Source organism: Gadus macrocephalus, chromosome 4, assembly GCF_031168955.1.
Source record: "Gadus macrocephalus chromosome 4, ASM3116895v1".
NCBI lineage: Eukaryota > Metazoa > Chordata > Actinopteri > Gadiformes > Gadidae > Gadus > Gadus macrocephalus.
The window spans coordinates 2787355-2807700 of NC_082385.1; the positions used below are offsets into that span (position 1 = coordinate 2787355).

A 20346-nucleotide genomic window follows, 5' to 3' on the forward strand; every position below is an offset into this window, starting at 1 on the left:
TGTTATTAAGAATCCTACCGTTATTTGTCTCCATAATCCTTACAAAAGACGTTGACAAAGGCGGTTATTGTATTTATTTAAAGTTTTTTTATCCCGCTCTCCACTTTCGGAGGGAGTCTTGTCCAATATCGTTCAGCTACTGTACGTAAATCGATTAGTTTTGATATATATTTTTTTTTTTTATCTTGACAGCCTACGTGAGGCGATTCATCCAGTAGGGGGCGGTATAACTCTAGATATGAGGGATACTTGAGTCCCGTCAGAATATGACAGACAGTACGGTAGTAGTATCCGTCTCCCAGTACCGGCAGGACGTGCTGTTGTGTCGCCGGCTGGAGGGCCTGAAAGGTCCCAGCTCCACCACCAGATGGAGGAGCTGGGACCGCCCGCAGAGAGGGACCAGGCCATCTCCGGACAGTCCTCCGGATAGGCAATTAAAGTCCTCGGTTCTTCTCCACTAATATGGGGAAATGGGTTGCGTGAGTCATATCTAATCTTGCACGATTAGTTTGTTAGGTCGAATCACAGTTAAAACCAATGCGTCGGTTATGGTGGTTTCTGTTACTTAGAATCTAATTTCTGACTACATATTTTTTTACAGACAGTCTTCTTTGTAAATTTCCGTACTCTTTCAACAGCCTATAATGTTTCTATGTAACTACCTGCTTAAGCGAGAAATTGTGGTCTGGTGTTGAGTTGAACAGTAATGAGAAATAAACAAGCAACAAGCTAAGCTACCACTAACAGACAAACGCACATTTCAAATTCATTAGTTTGGACATTTGCTTGAAAATTAGTTTTCATATTGCAGTACAATTGCAATTCATTATAATTTATTATTTTATTTCTTTCCTTATTATGTATGCAGTTTTGGCCAAATGAGTGATTTTGGTTCGTATAAGTGTCTTCACATTTGCTTCACATTTGAAAACTTGTCATATGATCTGTGACTAGGCTGGTTCTGCTTCATATTGCATCAACACCTTTTCTTTCAAAGTAATACTAATAAATATAATAATAATATATAATAATAAGGTATTGTAAAGTGACGGTGCTCAGATCTCCGTTAAGAACTAAAACCTCCTCTGTGATAAATCACTAAATGAATCGCTAAACGATGCACTCTTGAAGACAAGCGAGTGACCAAGTATTCAAAACACATTTTGCATATATTCCAGAGCCTCATATTTACCATCTCTTAAGAACGAAGATGCAACATATTCTATCCCTCTAATGGAGGGCTGTTCCAGGATCGTCTGGAGTCAGTGTGCTGTGGAGATGGACCTAGAAGTGCTGCGCTAATGAATGCATTGATTACAGGCCGGAGAGAGCTTTTCAAAATAGAAGCTTTTCAAAATAGAAGCTTTTCTATCCGTTTAAAGGCAAAATACTTTTATAACCAACTCATGTATAAAAAATTACATAACATCATCTCATATTATTGTCTTGTACAACACATGTTCGCATTTAGCACAATGCTGATAAGCACATAAAAAATGGTAAAATAAAGAAAAAAACAGTTTACGGCATTTTAGCTCATTTTAGCTTATGGCACAAAATACGTGCCATAAGTTATAAGTTAGCATACATTGTCACTGGGACAATAAATAGCAGAAGGATGAAACAAACCGGTTATACCTGGAATTTGACCATGGCCTACAAGAGGAGAGCGTCCAAACTAAAGCAGTGCTCACCGGTCCCATTTGCTAGAGATTTGAACAATAAATAACATTGTTTCTCCTCTTCTCATCCCTTCTGAGATCTCATTTGACTGTTGACACAGGAAGTCTTTTAAGAGCGTAACTGCGATAACGAAGAAATGCAAATAAAGCCACTTTTGCATAATTTCTATCAGTCCCAGGAGCAGCTTTCCTGGCCATCAAACTGATTTTTGACCTGCTTCAGTTGCTCTTTAAGCTCAGCAGGGGCGCCGCTGTGCTCCAGCTTCTGCTCGATCTGTTGGGAGAAGAAGGTGAGCGCAGGAAGAGGGCTAAGACTGGCAACCATGGCAACCTGAGCAACCGCAAGAAGCCAAGCCTCTGCAACAGGATGTGTGAGCCACAGACGAGAAGAACGAAACGAGTAGCATCGGGATCAGTTTGGCGTGTGGCCTCGCCTGCATCCACACACCATGATTTGAATAAACTGTCTTACCTCCGTGAAATACTGATGAATGAACTTGTAGAGCTCTCGGAGAGCCGCCACCTCGTTGAACTCGTTGTCGTGTTTCTGTTTGAACAGGAACGTTGTTAGTGTTGGCACGGGGGTAACACCAAATATGGGCGTTTGTAAAAAAACAACAAAAAAACAACAAACTAAAAACAAACCCTTGACTCTTCTAGCAGGAAATCCTTGAATTCAGCTGTGGTGATCGGCTGCTGTTCCCGGACACAATTGTAATACGCTTTCACTTCCTGTTTGAACTGAGGGATGTCTTTGGCATACAGAAGCTTATTGGTGGGCGCGTGCTGAAACAAAAGAAGTTTAAATAAATAGTTGTAACTTTATTTCAACAGATTCGGTCATGGGATAGGTTTCAGCATCACCCTTTAGTTACACATCCAAACTGTTTAAACACACTCACTTATAAAAACAGACATCTTGGTTGGTCTCGGTCAGGGCACTGGTGCAAGTTAAATATGACAATTTTAAAGAATATAATAACAAAATACTATGCAAAAGAGGCAATGCCCCCTTGCACACAACGTGACCAATAACAGTTGCAAGACAGATGTGTGCATCTAACGTGACACTGCAAAGGTACGTACAAAGTATGAATTCTGCCCATTAAAATCCTTACAAAACAGACCAAACCAATACCAATTTGGCCTGACTGATACTTAAAATTGACTACTTGCTAAGTAGACCGTTGCACATTACACAGCTGTGGCAACATGACCACAGGCTGCGGTCTCTAGAGCACCACCTTGCCCAGCTTGGTGTCCGTCAGGGAGAAGGAGTCCATGAAGGCCTGAGTGATGACGGACAGACAGCCGTCCAGGTGGTCCGACTTGTCCATGTCGAACACAAACTGGGGGTTCTTCAGGATGTTCACCCAGAAGCGCAGCGGCAGGCTGGGAGGGGGGGGGGGGGGGGGGGTCACGAGGCAGACATGAGGTTCAAAAGGTCGTCTCTACCGGGTCAAGCATCGCTTTTAAAATAATGTACTCGTTCTAGGCTGCGTTCCAATAGTCGTGCTTTAGTGCTTTTCGAACCAGTGGCCACTCATGCGCTTTACAATATTGCCTGACATTCATGCACACGTTAACACACCGACGGCGGTGTCAGCCACGCACGGGGAAAGTGAGCTTGTCTGGAGCAGTCAGGGTGAAGTGTCTTGCTCAGGGACACCTCAACACTTAGCAAGTCGGAGCCAGGGATCGAACTAGCATCCTGCCTCCGTGGCTCACATACCTCCTGAGCCACGGAGGTTAAACTTTCCACCTGCTCAACTACAACTACCACTGCTCGTCTCCTTGGGAATATAAGCGAAGGAGGAATAGGATGGCAGACATAGTCCAAAGTTTTGGAATGCGCCCCCAGGCTCGTTACTTCCGTCTACACTACTGCCAGCGAACGATGAAGAAGTAGAGTAGAGAGAGAGAGAGAGAGAGAGAGAGAGAGAGAGAGAGAGAGAGAGAGAGAGAGAGAGAGAGAGAGAGAGAGAGAGAGAGAGAGAGAGAGAGAGAGAGAGAGAGAGAGAGAGAGAGAGAGAGAGAGAGGTATTTCTGGCTACTCTGCATTGACAATGCATCACATTGTCCCCATCCCCGCGGCTATGCTACACAACGAGCCATTAGCAGCCTGCACTCAGGGCTGATGTGGGAGGTGGACCGGGGCTGAGAGAGAAAGAGACACGCACCTGTTGGTCTTCCAGATGTGCAGAACCTCCGGGTCGGTGATCTTCATTCTGGCCGCCTGGTCGTCCAGGAAGTCGAAAAAGTGTTTGATGGCGGGGGGGGCTCTGCCGGGGCCCACGCCCCAGATCCCCCGAAACAGGTTGACCACGTAGGAGTGGACCGCCACCTAGGGGATGGGAGTGAGACGACGTTCGACAAACGCTGGGAGCAACACATGCAATGAATACTACAGGAAGGATAGTCTGCATCAGCAAGCGTCCTACAGTCACGATTGGATGTTTTTCATCGAGAGTTGTAGGCTATCAGAAGCGGTGCGTAACATAGTGAGATAGTAAGGGAGGTGGATGCCTTGGTGGACAGCAGCTTGGTGAGATGCACTTCCTTCAGCTTCAACTTCTTCCTCTCTGGGTTCATGCCCTGGTCCTCGCACACGTCGGGATCGATCTGTGTGAGAGGAGGGAGAGAGAGAGTTTAAGGGCCATCCAGGTCGGGCGGTCGATATAGACAGGGAAGTTGCTGAGTGAGTGAGTGACAGAGAGAGAGTGTGAGTGAGTGACAGAGAGTGTGAGTGGGTGAGTGACAGAGAGAGTGTGAGTGAGTGACAGAGAGAGAGTGAGTGATTGAGAGAGTGAGACCGAGGATGACAGTAGAGGAGCACAGGTCGGAACTGAAACCGGGCGTCTCCGACCAGGTTACCCAACAAGGAACCAGCCAGTTAAACTTATGCCGAATCGTTTCACTGTTAGATTCTACTGAATCGTTTCCCTTTTTTCGCCTTGTGAACTATTGAACTACTGAACTAGAGTGGACGCCAGATGCAATGCTATAGAGTCTCGCAATATTCAAAACTATCGCCTCAATTGTTAAAAAACAAGTATAATGTTACCCATACAAAGACATTGACCTGGACAGACACTGTACTACTGCGCTACTTACCAGATGAAAGTACTTGACGGAGAAATCCTGATCATCTGGAGAAACCGATCAGACGCGGGGTAAACAGAGACAGAGGTTAGGTTTGGTTCGATGTGATGCTTCCTCCAAATAAAAGACACACACACACACACACACACACACACGTACACACACCCACTCACACACAGAACGATGTTCACACACAGATAGAGGCACACAAACAAAATGTACACGCCACACACACACACATTAACACACACGCACACACAGATAGATGCACACAAGCACAAACACAGAATGATTTACACACACACACACAGATAGATGTACACACAAACACACACGCAGATAGATGTACACAAACAAAATGTACACGCCATGCACACACACGCACACAGACACACACAGATAGATGTTCACACACAGACACACGCAGATAGATGCGCACACACACACAGGCTCACCCTTCACACTGCTCTGTGAGACCAGTGGAGGATGGCAGCCGGTGGACAGGACCTTCACTGTGACTTTAGCCGGCACCTGGAGACACACGGTATGACATCATGTTGCAATAAGTGACATAACATGATGTTACATTACGTTATGTGACATTACATAACATGATGTAATGGACATTCTGGAGTATACTCCCCAGGAAGGTAAACTTATTGTTTACCGGCCACCACCCCATCGCCGATGTATGTATGTATGTATGTATGTATGTATGTATGTATGTATGTATGTATGTATGTATGTATGTATGTATGTATGTATGTATGTGTGTGTGTGTGTGTGTGTGTGTGTGTGTGTGTGTGTGTGTGTGTGTGTGTGTGTGTGTGTGTGTGTGTGTGTGTGTGTGTGTGCGTGCGTGCGTGCGTGCGTGCGTGCGTGCGTGCGTGCGTGCGTGCGTGCGTGCGTGCGTGCGTGCGTGCGTGCGTGCGTGCGTGCGTGCGTGCGTGCGTGCGTGCGTGCGTGCGTGCGTGCGTGCGTGCGTGCGTGCGTGCGTGCGTGCGTGCGTGCGTGCAATTATGGCACCCATTGCACGCTTCATCATCCCTGGAAGACTTGTAGTGTCTGAGAGCCTCACCTTGTGGTGTCTGAGGGCCTCACCTTGTGGTGTCTGAGGGCCTCACCTTGTAGTGTCTGAGGGCCTCACCTTGTAGTGTCTGAGAGCCTCACCTTGTAGTGGCGGAGTGTGTTCAGCATGGTGACCTCCCCGATGACCTCTGAGCTGCGGTCCACCTCCTCCAGGGCCACAAACACACCGGGGCCCTGCTCCAGCTCTGGGGGACACGACACGCACACACACAGACAGACAGACAGACAGCCAGACAGACAGACAGACAGAGAGTGAGAGACAGAAAGACAGACAGACAGACAGACAGACAGACAGACAGACAGACAGACAGACAGACAGAGAGAGAGTGAGAGACAGAAAGACCGACAGACAGACAGACAGATAGAGAGAGAGAGAGTGAGAGACAGAAACACACAGAGAGACAGACAGACTGACAGACAGGGAGAGAGAGAGAGAGAGAGTGAGAGGGAGAGGGAGAGGGAGAGAGAGAGAGAGAGAGAGAGAGAGAGAGAGAGAGAGAGAGAAACACACAGAGAGACAGACAGGCAGAGAGACAGACAGACAGACAGACAACATTCAGGGTTTCAGTTTTCGGAGTCTTAGGGTCTGTTCGAAATGACTTACTAATTACTACTTACTACCTACTCAATACTTGGCTTACTACTCGAATCACTAAATAATGATTGAGTAATCCATTTGAGTAATCGACGTTCTGAAGACCGTTCTTACTTAGCCACCTCAGATGACGTGAATCAAATGACGTGTCAAATGACGTGTCAATAACCTACCGGCCGGGCGCCGTTAATAAATATTATAAATAAATATATAAACGTCACATTTAACGTCACAGTACATCTTCAACCTAAGGATTTGCGGTGATATGTTAAAAACAATTATTAAACAATTATTAAAAAAAACATTTATTATTTATGATTAATCATTTTATATTTTTCTTGTCTATTGTCTGATTTTCCCGCGTTTCCTCTTCTTTGTACCTAATGCTAGATTGCCAGTTAATACAGAATATATGGCTGTGGGCTCTGCTGCTGCGGCTCCCCGTTTAGCGCCATTGCTTCCATTGTTCTTTTGAATAGACGCAGTGCATTCTGGGGCGGTTGAGTACGTCTAGTAAGCTAGCGATGCTTGCACAAAATCTTTCCGGAAGTAGAAGACATTCGGATACTACTCGCTTACCTAAAACTCGCTTACTACGTTCTACTTACTCAATTTGACGTCATAGTTAGTAAGAGTAGGAAGCAAGTAGGTGGTTTCGAACAGACCCCTAGTGTTGGTTTTTCATCTTGTGGTCGAACCCCTTGAGGTTAGAGCACATGATGAAACGAAACGCGCTAGTGTTAACCACAGAAAACACCGAGAGGAGGATCGGGGGAGGGTGGCAAAGTAGTCTGCCGATACTAAACAGATCAACAACTGGCGGAAAAAAAAGTCAGATAAGGTGTGAAACAGCCTAGTCACAACGTTACAGGCAAAAACAACATAAAAAGGACAAATTAAAGTAGGCCATTTGAGTTCCCTTTCCTGTCAAGCTAAGTTTCCACTTTTTAGACCTCATTTCCACCCGCCTCTGAAAGTGGTGTAGTGTGAACAGTACAGCGATCTATACTCTGAGAATGGTGTAGTATGAACAGTACAGCCATCTATACCTTGGAAGTGGTTTAGGGGTGTAGTGTGAACACTACAGCGATCTACACTCTGAACCTGGTGTAGCGGTGTAGTGTGGACACTATGGAATCTATACTCTGAAAGTGGTGTAGTGTGAACAGTACAGCAATATACAGGTTGAAAGTGGTCTAGTGTGAACAGTAGCGAACTACAACCTAAAATTGGTGTAATAGTGTAGTGTGAACAGTACAGCGATCTACACCCTTAAAGCGGTGTAGTGTGAACAGTACAGTGATCTACACCCTTAAAGCGGTGTAGTGTGAACAGCACAGAGATCTACACCCTTAAAGCAGTGTAGTGTGAACAGCACAGAGATCTACACCCTTAAAGCGGGGTTTAGCGTGACCCCGCCGTCACCCACCCAGCCGTATGTCCCGGAGCGGGATGTTGTAGGCAAAGCCGAACTTGGCCTTGAAGACGGCCAGGATCTTGAGTTTGACCTGGTCCACGGTGTCACAGCTGAGCGCCTCCACCTCCAGCGGCTCGCTGAGCTGCCCGTCGCCGCCCACCACGAACACCGCCTGCAGCTTCTGAGGGGGCCACACAACCACACAACAGTGCTTTCACCACCAATTATTATTAATAATTATTGTTAACGATGCTAATCGAGGAGAATGAATGAGCGGCAGGTGTGTGTGTGTGTCTGTGTGAGTGAGTGAGTGAGTGAGTGAGTGAGTGAGTGAGTGAGTGAGTGAGTGAGTGAGTGAGTGAGTGAGTGAGTGAGTGAGTGAGTGAGTGAGTGAGTGAGTGAGTGAGTGAGTGAGTGAGTTTTGGTTGTATGCTCTGATTGTCCTCAGTTGATGGTCGCGATGGACAACCGCGTCTGTCTGCTGAATGTCTGAACGGAAACGTATTCTGTGTCTGTCAGCTGAATGTTTGAACGGAAATGTATTCTGTGTTAGTGTTTGTGTTTGTGTGTGTGTGTGTGTGTGCGTGTGCATGCACGTACGCATGTGTGCATGTATCTCTGCCTGCATCCTTGAGTAGGAATCACTGAGTAGCGTATCTAACCGAAACAGTGATATTATTCTTCAGTCTCAGGAAGACTAGATGTTCTGAAAGTTCCACAAGCCCAATTCGTGGGCTGCCAAAACGTATGAGACGTTGAGTCTTGCTGTGTCTCAGTTCCAATATTTGTTTCAGTTTCTCCCTCGCTTTTTCACACCCCCTGAAAATATCCCTTCATAAGAACATGGATATCTGTAAGTTAGTAAATCGCCTTTCCCCAGAACATGGATATCTATAAAGGGGTGATATTGTGCCAACATAAGCAACATTTGCTACAGTCCACTGGGTAGGTTGGTCGACTGATCTATCCAGCATACATCTAGGTGAACAAGCCCACTTCTGATGTCACTTAAACCCAGGAACATGCAGATTTTCAATCGGCTCGTAACGGCTAATCACACTCACACCTGGTGGCATAATATCACCCCTTTGAGTTAGTAAATAGCCCCATAATCAGGAAATTGATATTTTCTGGGGGCGGGCCTACTCACGACAGCAGTGAAGTCCTGGGCTTGCCACAGTAGCCAGTCCTCACTGAGGGTGTAGAGAGCCTTGTCGGTGACAGAGTCCACGGGTCCTTTGGCGATCTGTTGCGTCAGGGCGCTCACCAGGAAGTACAGGTGCTGGCCCGCACTCTCCTGCTCACAAACACACACGCACACACACACCGCGGGGACGAGGAGAAGGGTAGGGATCAGATCCCCTTCCTCCACTCTGGTTCTACAACAACGTCCTTTCAGAGAGATGTAACCTCAAAATGAAACCAAAAGCTAAAGCCGCTTAAAATATAGTTATAGGTGACACTGGACAGTAAGGTTACACTCATTATCCATTATAGTAGCATATTATATGCATTAGCATAACATAGCATTACTACGCTGTGTTGGCCTACGCTGTTAGTAAATTATTACTCAACCCTAGTTAACTGATAATTAACTAGTTAGTTGATGATTATTACTTCATAACTTAATGTTAATTAATGTTTATTAAATGTACTCTTATTGTTAAGTGTTACCCTTTTTATTATATGTCAACCATCAACAGTCCTTTTCCAAAAAGTCTCAGTCACGGCCATCGTCTGGTGTTGACATTGTATTCAACATCAGCTGTTAGCCGTGACTCTGATGACATTTAATTCTAAGGTCTGCCCACGTCCCTGTGGTCTGACCGTTGTTGGTGTGTTGTTCTAAACAAGGAAGGAGGTCATGGGACTCGGTCTGGCACGCATCTCTGCGGCTCAAGCCCTGCCGAGCGACAGGAAGTCAGAGAGAGGAGTTGAAAATCAAGCACCTTGTTTTCTCTTTGTCTAGTCTAATTCCCATGCAAATCTGGGGATTTATCCTTACAGAACCGGTTTAGAAACCGTAAAAGACTTGTCTTTTAAGTCTTGTGTGTTCCGCTTTTTTGCGTTTTAATGTGAAAGGTGCTACTCAAACCAACGGTGTGACTTACTCACATGTGACGATGTTTCATCACGCCCTGTGTGAGAATGTCACTTTTGTCGCCGTGGCTGCAGGTTTCCTGATTAGGGTTTCAGTTTAAGCAGCTTTTGAAGGTTATTCTTTTTGTGTAATTATCTATTTATCTTTCTGTCTTCCCCCTCCACACCTGCTTCCCTCCTAGCCCATCTTTAAAAAGGAGCCACCCCTACCGTTTGTTCCTTCTAAGGGTGACCTCGAATCGTCCAAGCTACCCTAAAGGACTGCATTTATATGACGCACTTCTAAGCAGTGGCCACTCAAAGCGCTTTACAATAATGCCTAGCATTCACCCATTCATGCACACATTCACACACCGACGGTGCCGTCAGCCACGCAGGGCGACAGCCAGCTTGTCAGGAGCAGTCAGGGTGAGGCGTCTCACTCAGGGACACCTCGACGCCCATATGCCGCCCCAAAGCGTTCTCAAGACATAGCTCACTCTCCCACCAAGGTTTCGGAGTCACGGTTTGCTCCTCGCCCTTCCGAGGACCCACGCTCACGTCAACCTCCACCTTTTACAAAAGCTGCCGCCACACCCACCCTGAGGAAGCCGTAAAGGCAGACGGACATCCAGTTGGTGAGGACCTTCTCCACGATGGACTGCGTGCGGCGCAGCACCATCTTGTGCTGGCCGTTGCCGGGCCGCTCCATGGCCGCCCGCAGCAGCTGCTCCATCACCTCCGTCAGGTAGCCCAGGTCGCGGTGCAGCGCCACCGTCAGGACGGAGGCCACCGTGCACCTGCAGACCACGCAGGTACGATTGTATGGTGATATACTCATACATGCATGATCACATGATGATACACTCATGATACACTCGGGCCTAAAAAAAAAAAGTTGTTTGGTTCCGGTTTCTGACCGACCCTTTCAATTTATGTGCGACCCAAATAATTTTATGAGCTTTAAAACTATAATTCCGTTTTGGTACAGCACCTCTTCATTCTGTACAAGGATGAGCGAATTTTCTCGATTTTAAATGAAAACAACCTACCTATCATTCGCTATTTTAAATAAAAAAATAAAATAAATTCCCTACCTACCCATGACCTCAACTGACAACCAACAAGAACCAATTATTTATTTTTTAGGCCTTATATGGTGATATACTCATACATGCATGATTACATGATGATACACTCATGATACACTCATGATACACTCATGATACACTCAAGATTAACTCATGCACCTGCCGAGACCACGCATGCACGGTTATATTTTATAATCATGCCCCTGTGAGGAAGTCCCACGTACGATTATGAAATAAGACAATAGAAGAATAGAGGAGACCTTGCTACACCCACCAGAAGTCTGGTGTGGTGCTACTCCACTACTACACCCACCAGAAGTCTGGAGTGGTGCTACTCCACTACTACACCCACCAGAAGTCTGGAGTTGTGCTACTCCACTTCTACACCCACCAGAAGTCTGGAGTGGTGCTACTCCACTACTACACCCACCAGAAGTCTGGTGTGGTGCTACTCCACTACTACACCCACCAGAAGTCTGGAGTGGTGCTACTCCACTACTACACCCACCAGAAGTCTGGAGTTGTGCTACTCCACTTCTACACCCACCAGAAGTCTGGAGTGGTGCTACTCCACTACTACACCCACCAGAAGTCTGGAGTGGTGCTACTCCACTTCTACACCCACCAGAAGTCTGGAGTGGTGCTACTCCACTTCTACACCCACCAGAAGTCTGGAGTGGTGCTACTCCACTACTACACCCACCAGAAGTCTGGAGTTGTGCTACTCCACTTCTACACCCACCAGAAGTCTGGAGTGGTGCTACTCCACTTCTACACCCACCAGAAGTCTGGAGTGGTGCTACTCCACTACTACACCCACCAGAAGTCTGGAGTGGTGCTACTCCACTACTACACCCACCAGAAGTCTGGAGTGGTGCTACTCCACTACTACCCACCAGACGGCTTATTCACTTCCATTCACTTATTCACTATCTCATTCATTCACCCATCATCTCATTCACTCAACAATCAACACACTTGTGCTGGATGGTGAAGGACTTCTGCTCCTCCAAGGTGTGCACCATGGAGGTGAGGAACAAGGGCTCTCTGAGCAGCTGGGCCAGGCGCCCGCAGCCATCGTCCTGCTTCTCCATCTTCCTCGGGTCCTGACCACCACCGCACAACACACAACACACAGACACACACACACACACACACACACACACACACACACACACACACACACACACACACACACAAAGAGCACACGTGAGACGGAGAACAACAGGGAATTCACATGACACAGGTCGTTTTTGATAAAGAGCAGGTTAGGGGGTCAGGCGTCAAATGCCTGCAGGCATCAAACCCGGTACCTCTTAGTGGTACACTACTCTGGAGGTGATTAATCTAAACCAGACTTTGGATTAATGTCTGACGGTAGACCAGCACAGATTTTGTATGAAATCTGAGCTTGCTTCATATTTGATTCGACGTTCATTCGATATTCAACCGTACTTCAGAGCTGAACGATTAGGATAAAGAAACGCACGGCCCCACCTGGCTGATGTCTTTGAGGCACGCCGTCATCAGACTTCCCCCCTGGGAGGAGATGGAGACAAGAACACCCATCAAATGGTGCAGGAACAATTGATTTGTGTCGGGATCAAGTATGGATCCACTTACATTTACATTTAGGGCATCTAGCAGACGCTTTATCCAAGAGACTTACAATAAGTACTTTTGTCAGAAGAAAAAGAAACAGCAAAACCGTTAGTGCCAAGCACTAACAATCGCTAGGCTAACACATCCCCGTATACAACAAACATAGCTAGGATAAGATGCTACACGATGCTAAGTACTATTTAGTGCAGGGACGTACAAAATACGATAAGTGCGTAGGAGGGGTGGGAGGCGGAGGCTATGAAGTGTCTAGGTGAACTCTGAAGTGAGTCTCCAGTCTTACCTCGGGGAAGAAGATCTTGGCGGCAAAGTGCTTGTAGTCCAGGAAGGGGATCGCCCCCACGTTCTCAATCAGCTCCGAGTCCTCCGTCTGCATGTCCACGAACCCTATCCCAGCACCCCGACCGGTTAGAACCAGTTCAGAACCATAGCTCGGGGCCAGTGGTCTTACTTAATAACAGTCGATAAAGTTTACAGTGACATATTTGCTACTGTGCTCATGTTGAGCACTCATATTTTTAGTAGATCTATTTGTGGTTTTCACTTGTTTGACATTCTGTCTCAGAAGACGCCATCATTACGTTTCATGTCGTCACAGCGTGGTTGTGTTCCTAGCATCGCGACAGAGCTACCAAAGGTGCGCTCCGTGTCCGGCTTCCCTCCTGGGGCTCACCTTGGCGGATGTCGTTCCTGATGTCCATCTCCAGGACCTCGATGAGATGGTTCATCCGGGCGGTGAGACTCCTCTTCTGCCAGCAGTAGACGCCCACCCCCGCTGGAAGACACAGGCATCACGTTCTCTTATTATAATGGAGGGTCGGATCGAGCTATGCTACGGTTGCCATGCTAAGGTATGGTTAGGTAATGTTGTTACAATGGAGGTTCAGATTGAGCCATGCAATGGATGCTATGCTATGCTTTAGGTATGGTCGGTTAGTTAAGGTTGTTATAATGGAGGCTCAGATTGATATGCTACGGTTGCTATGCTAAGATATGCTTCAGGTAAGGTCCGGTTCGCCAGGTTTGGTATAATGGAGGTTTAGATTCAGCTATGCTACGGTTGATATGCTAAGGTATAGTTTAGGTAAGGTCCTGTTAGCCAAGGTTGAGGGAAGGAAGCCTATGGCCTTTCTTACTGCCCACGATCAAGGGAACTACGAGGAGAAGGAGCAGCAGTTTGACGTAGTCAAAGTGCGTCAGGACTTTCGTCTGGCCTCCGTATCTTATCTGAAAAACAGGCACGGCGAGGCATTGATTGGTTGATTGATTAATTGCATTCAAACAAAATGCAAAGTCAATAAAACGCTTTGACTTTGACGTGACGGGACGTACCTTCACCACTGTGACGGCCGCGTCGGAGGAGCTCTGGATGACGCAGGTGATGAAGTCGTTGCCGCTGCTGCGTTCGATTGTTGTGATGACACAGTCGTGGTCTTCACCGCCCTGGACGCCCTTCACCCGCAGGTCCTCTGGGGCCATCTGGAGCTCATCTGACTTTTTCTGAACATCACAACAGAAGCCGCCGTTCGGGACTTATGGTCGGGTTTTACTTTTGCACACCACTTATACACATGGCGTTCACACACCGACGGCAGAGTCAGCCACGCAGGGCGACAGCCAGCGCGTCGGGAGCAGTGAGGCGGAGGTTTCTTGCTCAGGGACACCTCGACACTCAACCTTCCGGTTACAACTAGAGGTGGGAATCTCTTGGCACGTCATGATTCAACGATTCGATTCTAAAGCGATGATCGATGCATCTCGATGCAACAATTTTTTTTATGTACATTTCCAATGCGTGATTTTCAAATATATATATATATATTTATATATACATCTGAGTTTGCTAATCACTTCCTACTTTTGGGATGATCATTAAAGACATCAACAGATGAATTAACTGAATTAAGAGAGAAAGCTTTTGTCACAAATATGACTTTCTATGAACAATGCAATAATCAATGCAGCTTGCATTAGAACACAATATGGAAGTAAGTAAAAAAATGTCTTTCTTTTCTATGTCATTAAAGAAAAAGCTGCTCTTGAATTAGAAGGAGTTCTTGTGTCCGGCTGTGAGTTTGCGTGCATGCTATGCGTAGGCTGAATCGCAATTGTGTCAAGACAAATCCGATTGGCCAATACACACTGAAGATAAATTAAATATATAAAAAAAGAAATATTCAGATTATTGATTTATCTGCATCGAGGCGGAATCGTTCTAGAGAGAATCGCGCGATGCATCGAAGAATCGATAAATTTGTCCCACCCATAGTTACATCTAACCCGCTCTACCTCCTGAGCTAATCCGACTCAGCCGTCGACCTCTCTGCATTATTATGGGTATTCTAGATGAGGAGCGCAGCTTGCAGATTCAGAAAGTTAAAGTCCAGCCCACTTTGACTTCAATCTTGAGGACATCAACCGCCATGTCACCACCATGCCTCAAAGCTTGAACCTAGCAGAGCTTGCTAACTCACTCACTAACCTACCTATCCGCTCACTCATTCACTCACTAGCTCGCCCACCCCCTAACTCACTCACCCCCCTCACCCTACCACCCACCCCAGCACCCCACCCAGTGTTTGAAGGGGTCCCGGGGGCGACTGACCTCTATGGTGAGCCGCAGGTGGTCCGCCGCGGGCGCGGAGATGAAGTCGATGAACTGGGGGTCTGGCAGGTAGCGGATGGCGGTGGGGCAGGCCAGCGTGTGATTGGCTACCCTCAGGGTCACAGTGCTGCTGAAAGGGTCGCGGTCTGTCGCCAGGCTCTCGAACTGCAGAGACTGTTGGGACGCAGGCACGTGAAAGGCGGCGCTGTGGTGTGTGTGTGTGTGTGTGTGTGTGTGTGTGTGTGTGTGTGTGTGTGTGTGTGTGTGTGTGTGTGTGTGTGTGTGTGTGTGTGTGTGTGTGTGTGTGTGTGTGTGTGTGTGCGCGCGCGCGCGTGCGTGTGTATATCTCTCTCTCCATATCCTTAAGCAAACGTGTCTTGAAAGTGTGTGTGTGCGTGTGTCTTCGCAGGATTGTGTGCCTTCTCTTCCATGTGTGAGTGTGCGCGTATGAGTGCGTTTGTGTGTGAGTGCATGCACGTGTGAGTGCATGCGCGCGTGACTGCATGCGTGTGTAAGTGCACGCGTTGGTAAGTGCGCACTAAGTGCGCCTGAACCAACTCACTTGGTCGCTTGACTCGGAGAAGGTGACCCTCTCATCTGTGTGGCTGTGGATGACCTCATTGACAAACTTCAGGTTGGACACCGTGATGTTCATCCTCCTCTTCCCGCTGCACATTGGACCAATCAGAGAACAGAAGCCCACATCAGAAGCCAATCAGGGAAGCAGAATCTAGATAAAGCTGATGCTACCCCAATAACCAAAAAGAGGGCTTTTGTACCAGCAAACAAGTAGTGTAGAGTGAAAATGTAGTGTAGCAAACGGCAACTGCTCAAAGAAAACACGTAATATTATACAGTCAAAATGTTTTGAATAACTTCCCATGTCTGCAGTTAAAGGAATCTGCACAACACATTGGCCTCCCGTATCAGACTTCGTGGCTATAGGGGCTGCATCGAAAAGAAATTCCTTCCTAGGAAGTTCCTGATCGTAATTAAACAAACAGGGTTTATATAACTTACATATTATAGTTACGATTGATATTTCCACGACAGTATTATTATAACATTATATTATGTTATAATCGTAGCAATTTAGCCGCGTCAGGAGAGCACCTGATAGGATGAAGGAGAGGGACCCAAACAACAAAAGGTGTCGATGCAGCTTGATAAGAAGGTTTGATATTAAATGCCTCTCCAGAAGTGGGCGTGGCAAGGTCAGGCCATCCATTGTGTCCGTGATTTTCAAGTTCACGTGCAGCTGCTGCCGACCGGAACTATGAACCAGGTCATGGTATTGTCAACGTTTCTCTGAAGCGTGGGCAAGGAGGGGCGGTATGGGAACACACAGATGGGGAGCGCTCGGGGGCCTGTGGTGGGGCGGACGTGGTTGGGCTCACTCTCGGTTTCGGTGTTCGGCGCTGGTGGTGGTGAGGGGGTGCCAACCTAATGGAATTGGTTGGCACCCTTGACTTTCTTCTGCCACCTCACACGGTGATATTAATACGTGGATTCATTCACATGCAGAGATGCTGTAAAAGAGTGCCTTGTGGGAAACAGCCGGGGAGGAAAGGGTCAGCCACGCTGCTGAGACGCCCAGTGATTTGACTTAGCAAACCAAAATCAACGTGAAACGTCACTGAAAAAAAATTATCAGTGGAAAACATACCAACAGAAATAAACACAAAACATGCCACTGGAAACCACGCCTGCATAAAGAGACACTGTTTTCGAAGTAATATAAATCCATGATACTAGACGTAGTGGTATACTTACTGAACAATTTTTTAAATATAATTCTATTCAATTATCTACTCATGTTTTTATTTTATCGTAAATGTTGTCTATTTCAACGTCCTAACTGCAGTACCCTCGCAGACCACTAGTGGTACCGTAGGAGGAAAAACACAGCCTGGGGAGGACACCTTTAGAAGCTGAAGTTACGAGTTCTTGAGATGAGTGGTTGCGTGGTTATAAGCGTGTGTAAGTGTGCTTCGATCGAGCCACACGCACCCGGAAACACACACCAGATAAGCCCACACACACACACACCCAGCCACGTTTCACTGAAATGTTGGTCAACCATACGGATTATAACCTGTGTGTGCATTCGGATCGACGCCCATTCAGCGATGACTATTCCAAGTATTCTGATTCTGTCCCTCATTCTTATACTAATTTGATTCTGAATATTGATGTTATTGTAACAATGCTGCTCCATTTATCCAACTGTGAGATCTGACTGCGAAACAGTATAATATTAATGTAATTATAAATAACAAGTTTGTATTTCTAGTCAAAGCCATGGAGTAGGAATTAACAACTTTTCCTTTTTGCTTTGGCCAACCGTACTTTACTCTCAAGACCACTTGTGGATTTTAGAAAGAAGAGACGATTCTAAGGGTGCAGATTTTGGCGGCAAACACGCGTGCGTCAGAGTGGGTCTTGCATGAGGTCCATGGTCGATGGTGGCAAGGCTCAAGGCTACCACCAAAGTGGTCGCATCTGAGACCATTCATTGTCTATATGCATTTTTCATCCTGGGTTGCATCGGTGCCAGTAAAAAGAAAAGATATGTACGAGGGTTCGAACAAACGCTTTAACGCGGGAACTGCACCAATGTGATGTAACATATCAAAACAGGCATGAGTTGACGTCGTCTTTACGTTTACATCTAGGGGAATTAGCAGACGCTTTTTCCCAAAGCGACTTACAATAAGCACATTTGTCAGAATTCGTCAGAATTTGTCAGAGACTACTCCCGTTGAGATTCTGAAACGTTCAAATTGGTTAGCACACGGAATAAGCCTTCAAAAAGCTAAACTAAAACCTCATGACTAAGTGCTGTGTGAAGGAAGTCAGCGGGTTTCAGATCCACTCTCGGTCCGAGTCTGACTCGGTTAGGACAGAGCGTCAATGTGAGGCGGGACACACCTCAGACGAGCCACGGAGCCATGGAGCCCCATCGGGCAGCGTGGTAGACAGTATAAAACACGTCAGAGGATTGGATTAAGGTCCTGTTCTGTGTTTGAAGTGATGGGTGGTGGTGCTGGACCCCACAGAGAGGCTGTGTGCAGCACTGGTGTGAGTGGTCACGTTGGGAACATGACCCACTTCAATTCCTGTTTTTTACAGACTGCCTAACAGTGGGATGTACAGCATGCAAAGCTTAGATTAATTTAGATAAGATGCCCCACAGCACTTGCCCTGATCAAGATATGTGCATGCAAATAAAATACACACACTCACACTCACACACACACACACACACACACACACACACACACACACACACTATTCCGGATGGCGGATCACGGGTGTAATGCCTAAGGTAGAATTGTTTTATATAAGAGGAGGAGGAACGCAAAGAGTTGGTTTGTGAGGAAAGATGTCACGGTACTCATGGTTCTAAAGAAACAGACCCCATATGCAATAAAAACATTTTACAATTTCTTCCAAGGAAGTTCATCTGTTCTAAGTATTTGACACAGATGGATGTTACTTACGGGACAAAAACATGCCAATACGGCGACTAAGCCTCCAAAATATGGGGGGCAACCACATTTGTAACGAGGTCAGCTAATGAAAACGTCATTGGTGGAAGATGTTATTCTTGAGCCCTGAGGGGTGATGGCTGGTTGCCAAGGTAACCAATCCAACAGAGAGCATGTGAAACAGGGGAAGTTACACACAGGTGGCATTTCCTGCCTGGGCATTGCCCCGTCAGGCGGATAGTTTCTCAGAACCATACCACTCATGACTTATACTCGCAACTTATACCTATTTCATTTAGAAATATTTCACTATTAAATATTTTACTTTAATATTCAAAATGCAGTATATTGCGAATAAACTTTTTACTTCAATAATTGTGGTAAATTTTGTACTAATAAATATTTTACTTAAAATATATATATTTAAAAAGTGAATTTATATTTTACTTATGATGTTGTATAATCGTTTTTGTTAAATAGTTAAATAATGTTTAAAGTTTTCCTTTGGATTGATGAGATCCAGCCAGAAATGCTAAAGGCTCTGGGTGTTGAGGGGCTGTCATGGTTGACACGCCTATTCAACATCGCGTGGGAGTCGGGTACAGTGCCAAAGGAGTGGCAAACCGGGGTGGTGGTTCCCCTGTTCAAAAAGGGGGACCAGAGAGTGTGTGCCAATTACCGGGGTATCACACTTCTCAGCCTCCCTGGTAAAGTCTACTCCAAGGTGCTGGAAAGGAGGGTTCGGCCGATCGTCGAACCTCAGATTGAAGAGGAACAATGCGGTTTTCGCCCCGGACGTGGAACTACGGACCAGCTCTTCACTCTCGCAAGGATCCTGGAGGGGGCCTGGGAGTATGCCCATCCGGTCTACATGTGTTTTGTGGATCTGGAGAAGGCGTATGACCGGGTCCCCCGGGAGAAACTGTGGGAGGTGCTGCGGGAGTATGGGGTAAGGGGGTCTATCCTCAGGGCCATCCAATCTTTGTACTCCCAAAGCGAGAGCTGTGTTCGTGTTCTCGGCAGCCAGTCAGTTTCGTTCTCAGTGGGTGCTGGTCTACGCCAGGGCTGCGCCTTGTCACCAATCCTGTTTGTGATATACATGGACAGGATATCGAGGCGTAGTCGTGGTGGGGAGGGGTTGCAGTTCGGTGGTCTGAGGATCTCGTCACTGCTTTTTGCAGATGATGTGGTCCTCATTGGATCATCGGCCTGTGACCTTCAGCACTCACTGGATCGGCTGGCGGCCGAGTGTGAATCGGCTGGGATGAGGATCAGCACCGCTAAATCTGAGGCCATGACTCTTAGCAGGAAACCGGTGGATTGCTTACTCCGGGTTAGGGCTTTGACTTCGAACTTCGTGATTCGAATATAATTCGAATAGCAAAAAAATAAATCAAAATTCGAACGAATATTAGGCAGCCCTTAATATTCGAACCTGTTATGGGCAGGCCAAGAGGGAGAGACGTCGGAGAACCCATGCAGTCTATTCATAATATTGTAATGACCACAGAAGAGGCAGTGAATAAAGTATTGATTAGACAGCGATTTATTAGAAACATAATAAACCGTTGGAAC

General features: G+C 46.6%; 1 protein-coding gene and 1 long non-coding RNA gene across 6 annotated transcripts in view; one reads left to right on the top strand and one right to left on the bottom strand.

Annotated features, from left to right (window-relative positions):
• Positions 1–20346, top strand: part of LOC132454986 (uncharacterized) — a 39055-nt gene that overhangs the window by 3209 nt on the left and 15500 nt on the right. The window lies entirely within an intron of this gene.
• Positions 1376–20346, bottom strand: part of plxnc1 (plexin C1) — a 34257-nt gene continuing 15286 nt past the window's right edge. For 3 of the 5 annotated variants that reach the window (XM_060048555.1, XM_060048557.1, XM_060048554.1), the window contains 20 exons: positions 15843–15948; positions 15281–15454; positions 14008–14175; positions 13812–13902; positions 13349–13450; positions 12959–13062; positions 12553–12594; positions 12034–12161; positions 10566–10764; positions 9036–9182; positions 7898–8066; positions 5955–6058; positions 5240–5315; positions 4797–4831; positions 4209–4304; positions 3863–4026; positions 2927–3074; positions 2328–2468; positions 2155–2229; positions 1376–1956 (listed from right to left, as the gene is read on the bottom strand). In XM_060048555.1, coding sequence (XP_059904538.1) covers positions 1852–1956; positions 2155–2229; positions 2328–2468; positions 2927–3074; positions 3863–4026; positions 4209–4304; positions 4797–4831; positions 5240–5315; positions 5955–6058; positions 7898–8066; positions 9036–9182; positions 10566–10764; positions 12034–12161; positions 12553–12594; positions 12959–13062; positions 13349–13450; positions 13812–13902; positions 14008–14175; positions 15281–15454; positions 15843–15948 — 2374 coding nt within the window. In that variant the 3' untranslated portion in view covers positions 1376–1851. The remainder of the gene's footprint in view (positions 1957–2154; positions 2230–2327; positions 2469–2926; positions 3075–3862; positions 4027–4208; positions 4305–4796; positions 4832–5239; positions 5316–5954; positions 6059–7897; positions 8067–9035; positions 9183–10565; positions 10765–12033; positions 12162–12552; positions 12595–12958; positions 13063–13348; positions 13451–13811; positions 13903–14007; positions 14176–15280; positions 15455–15842; positions 15949–20346) is intronic. The other 2 variants (XM_060048558.1, XM_060048556.1) reach the window with 1 other exon arrangement.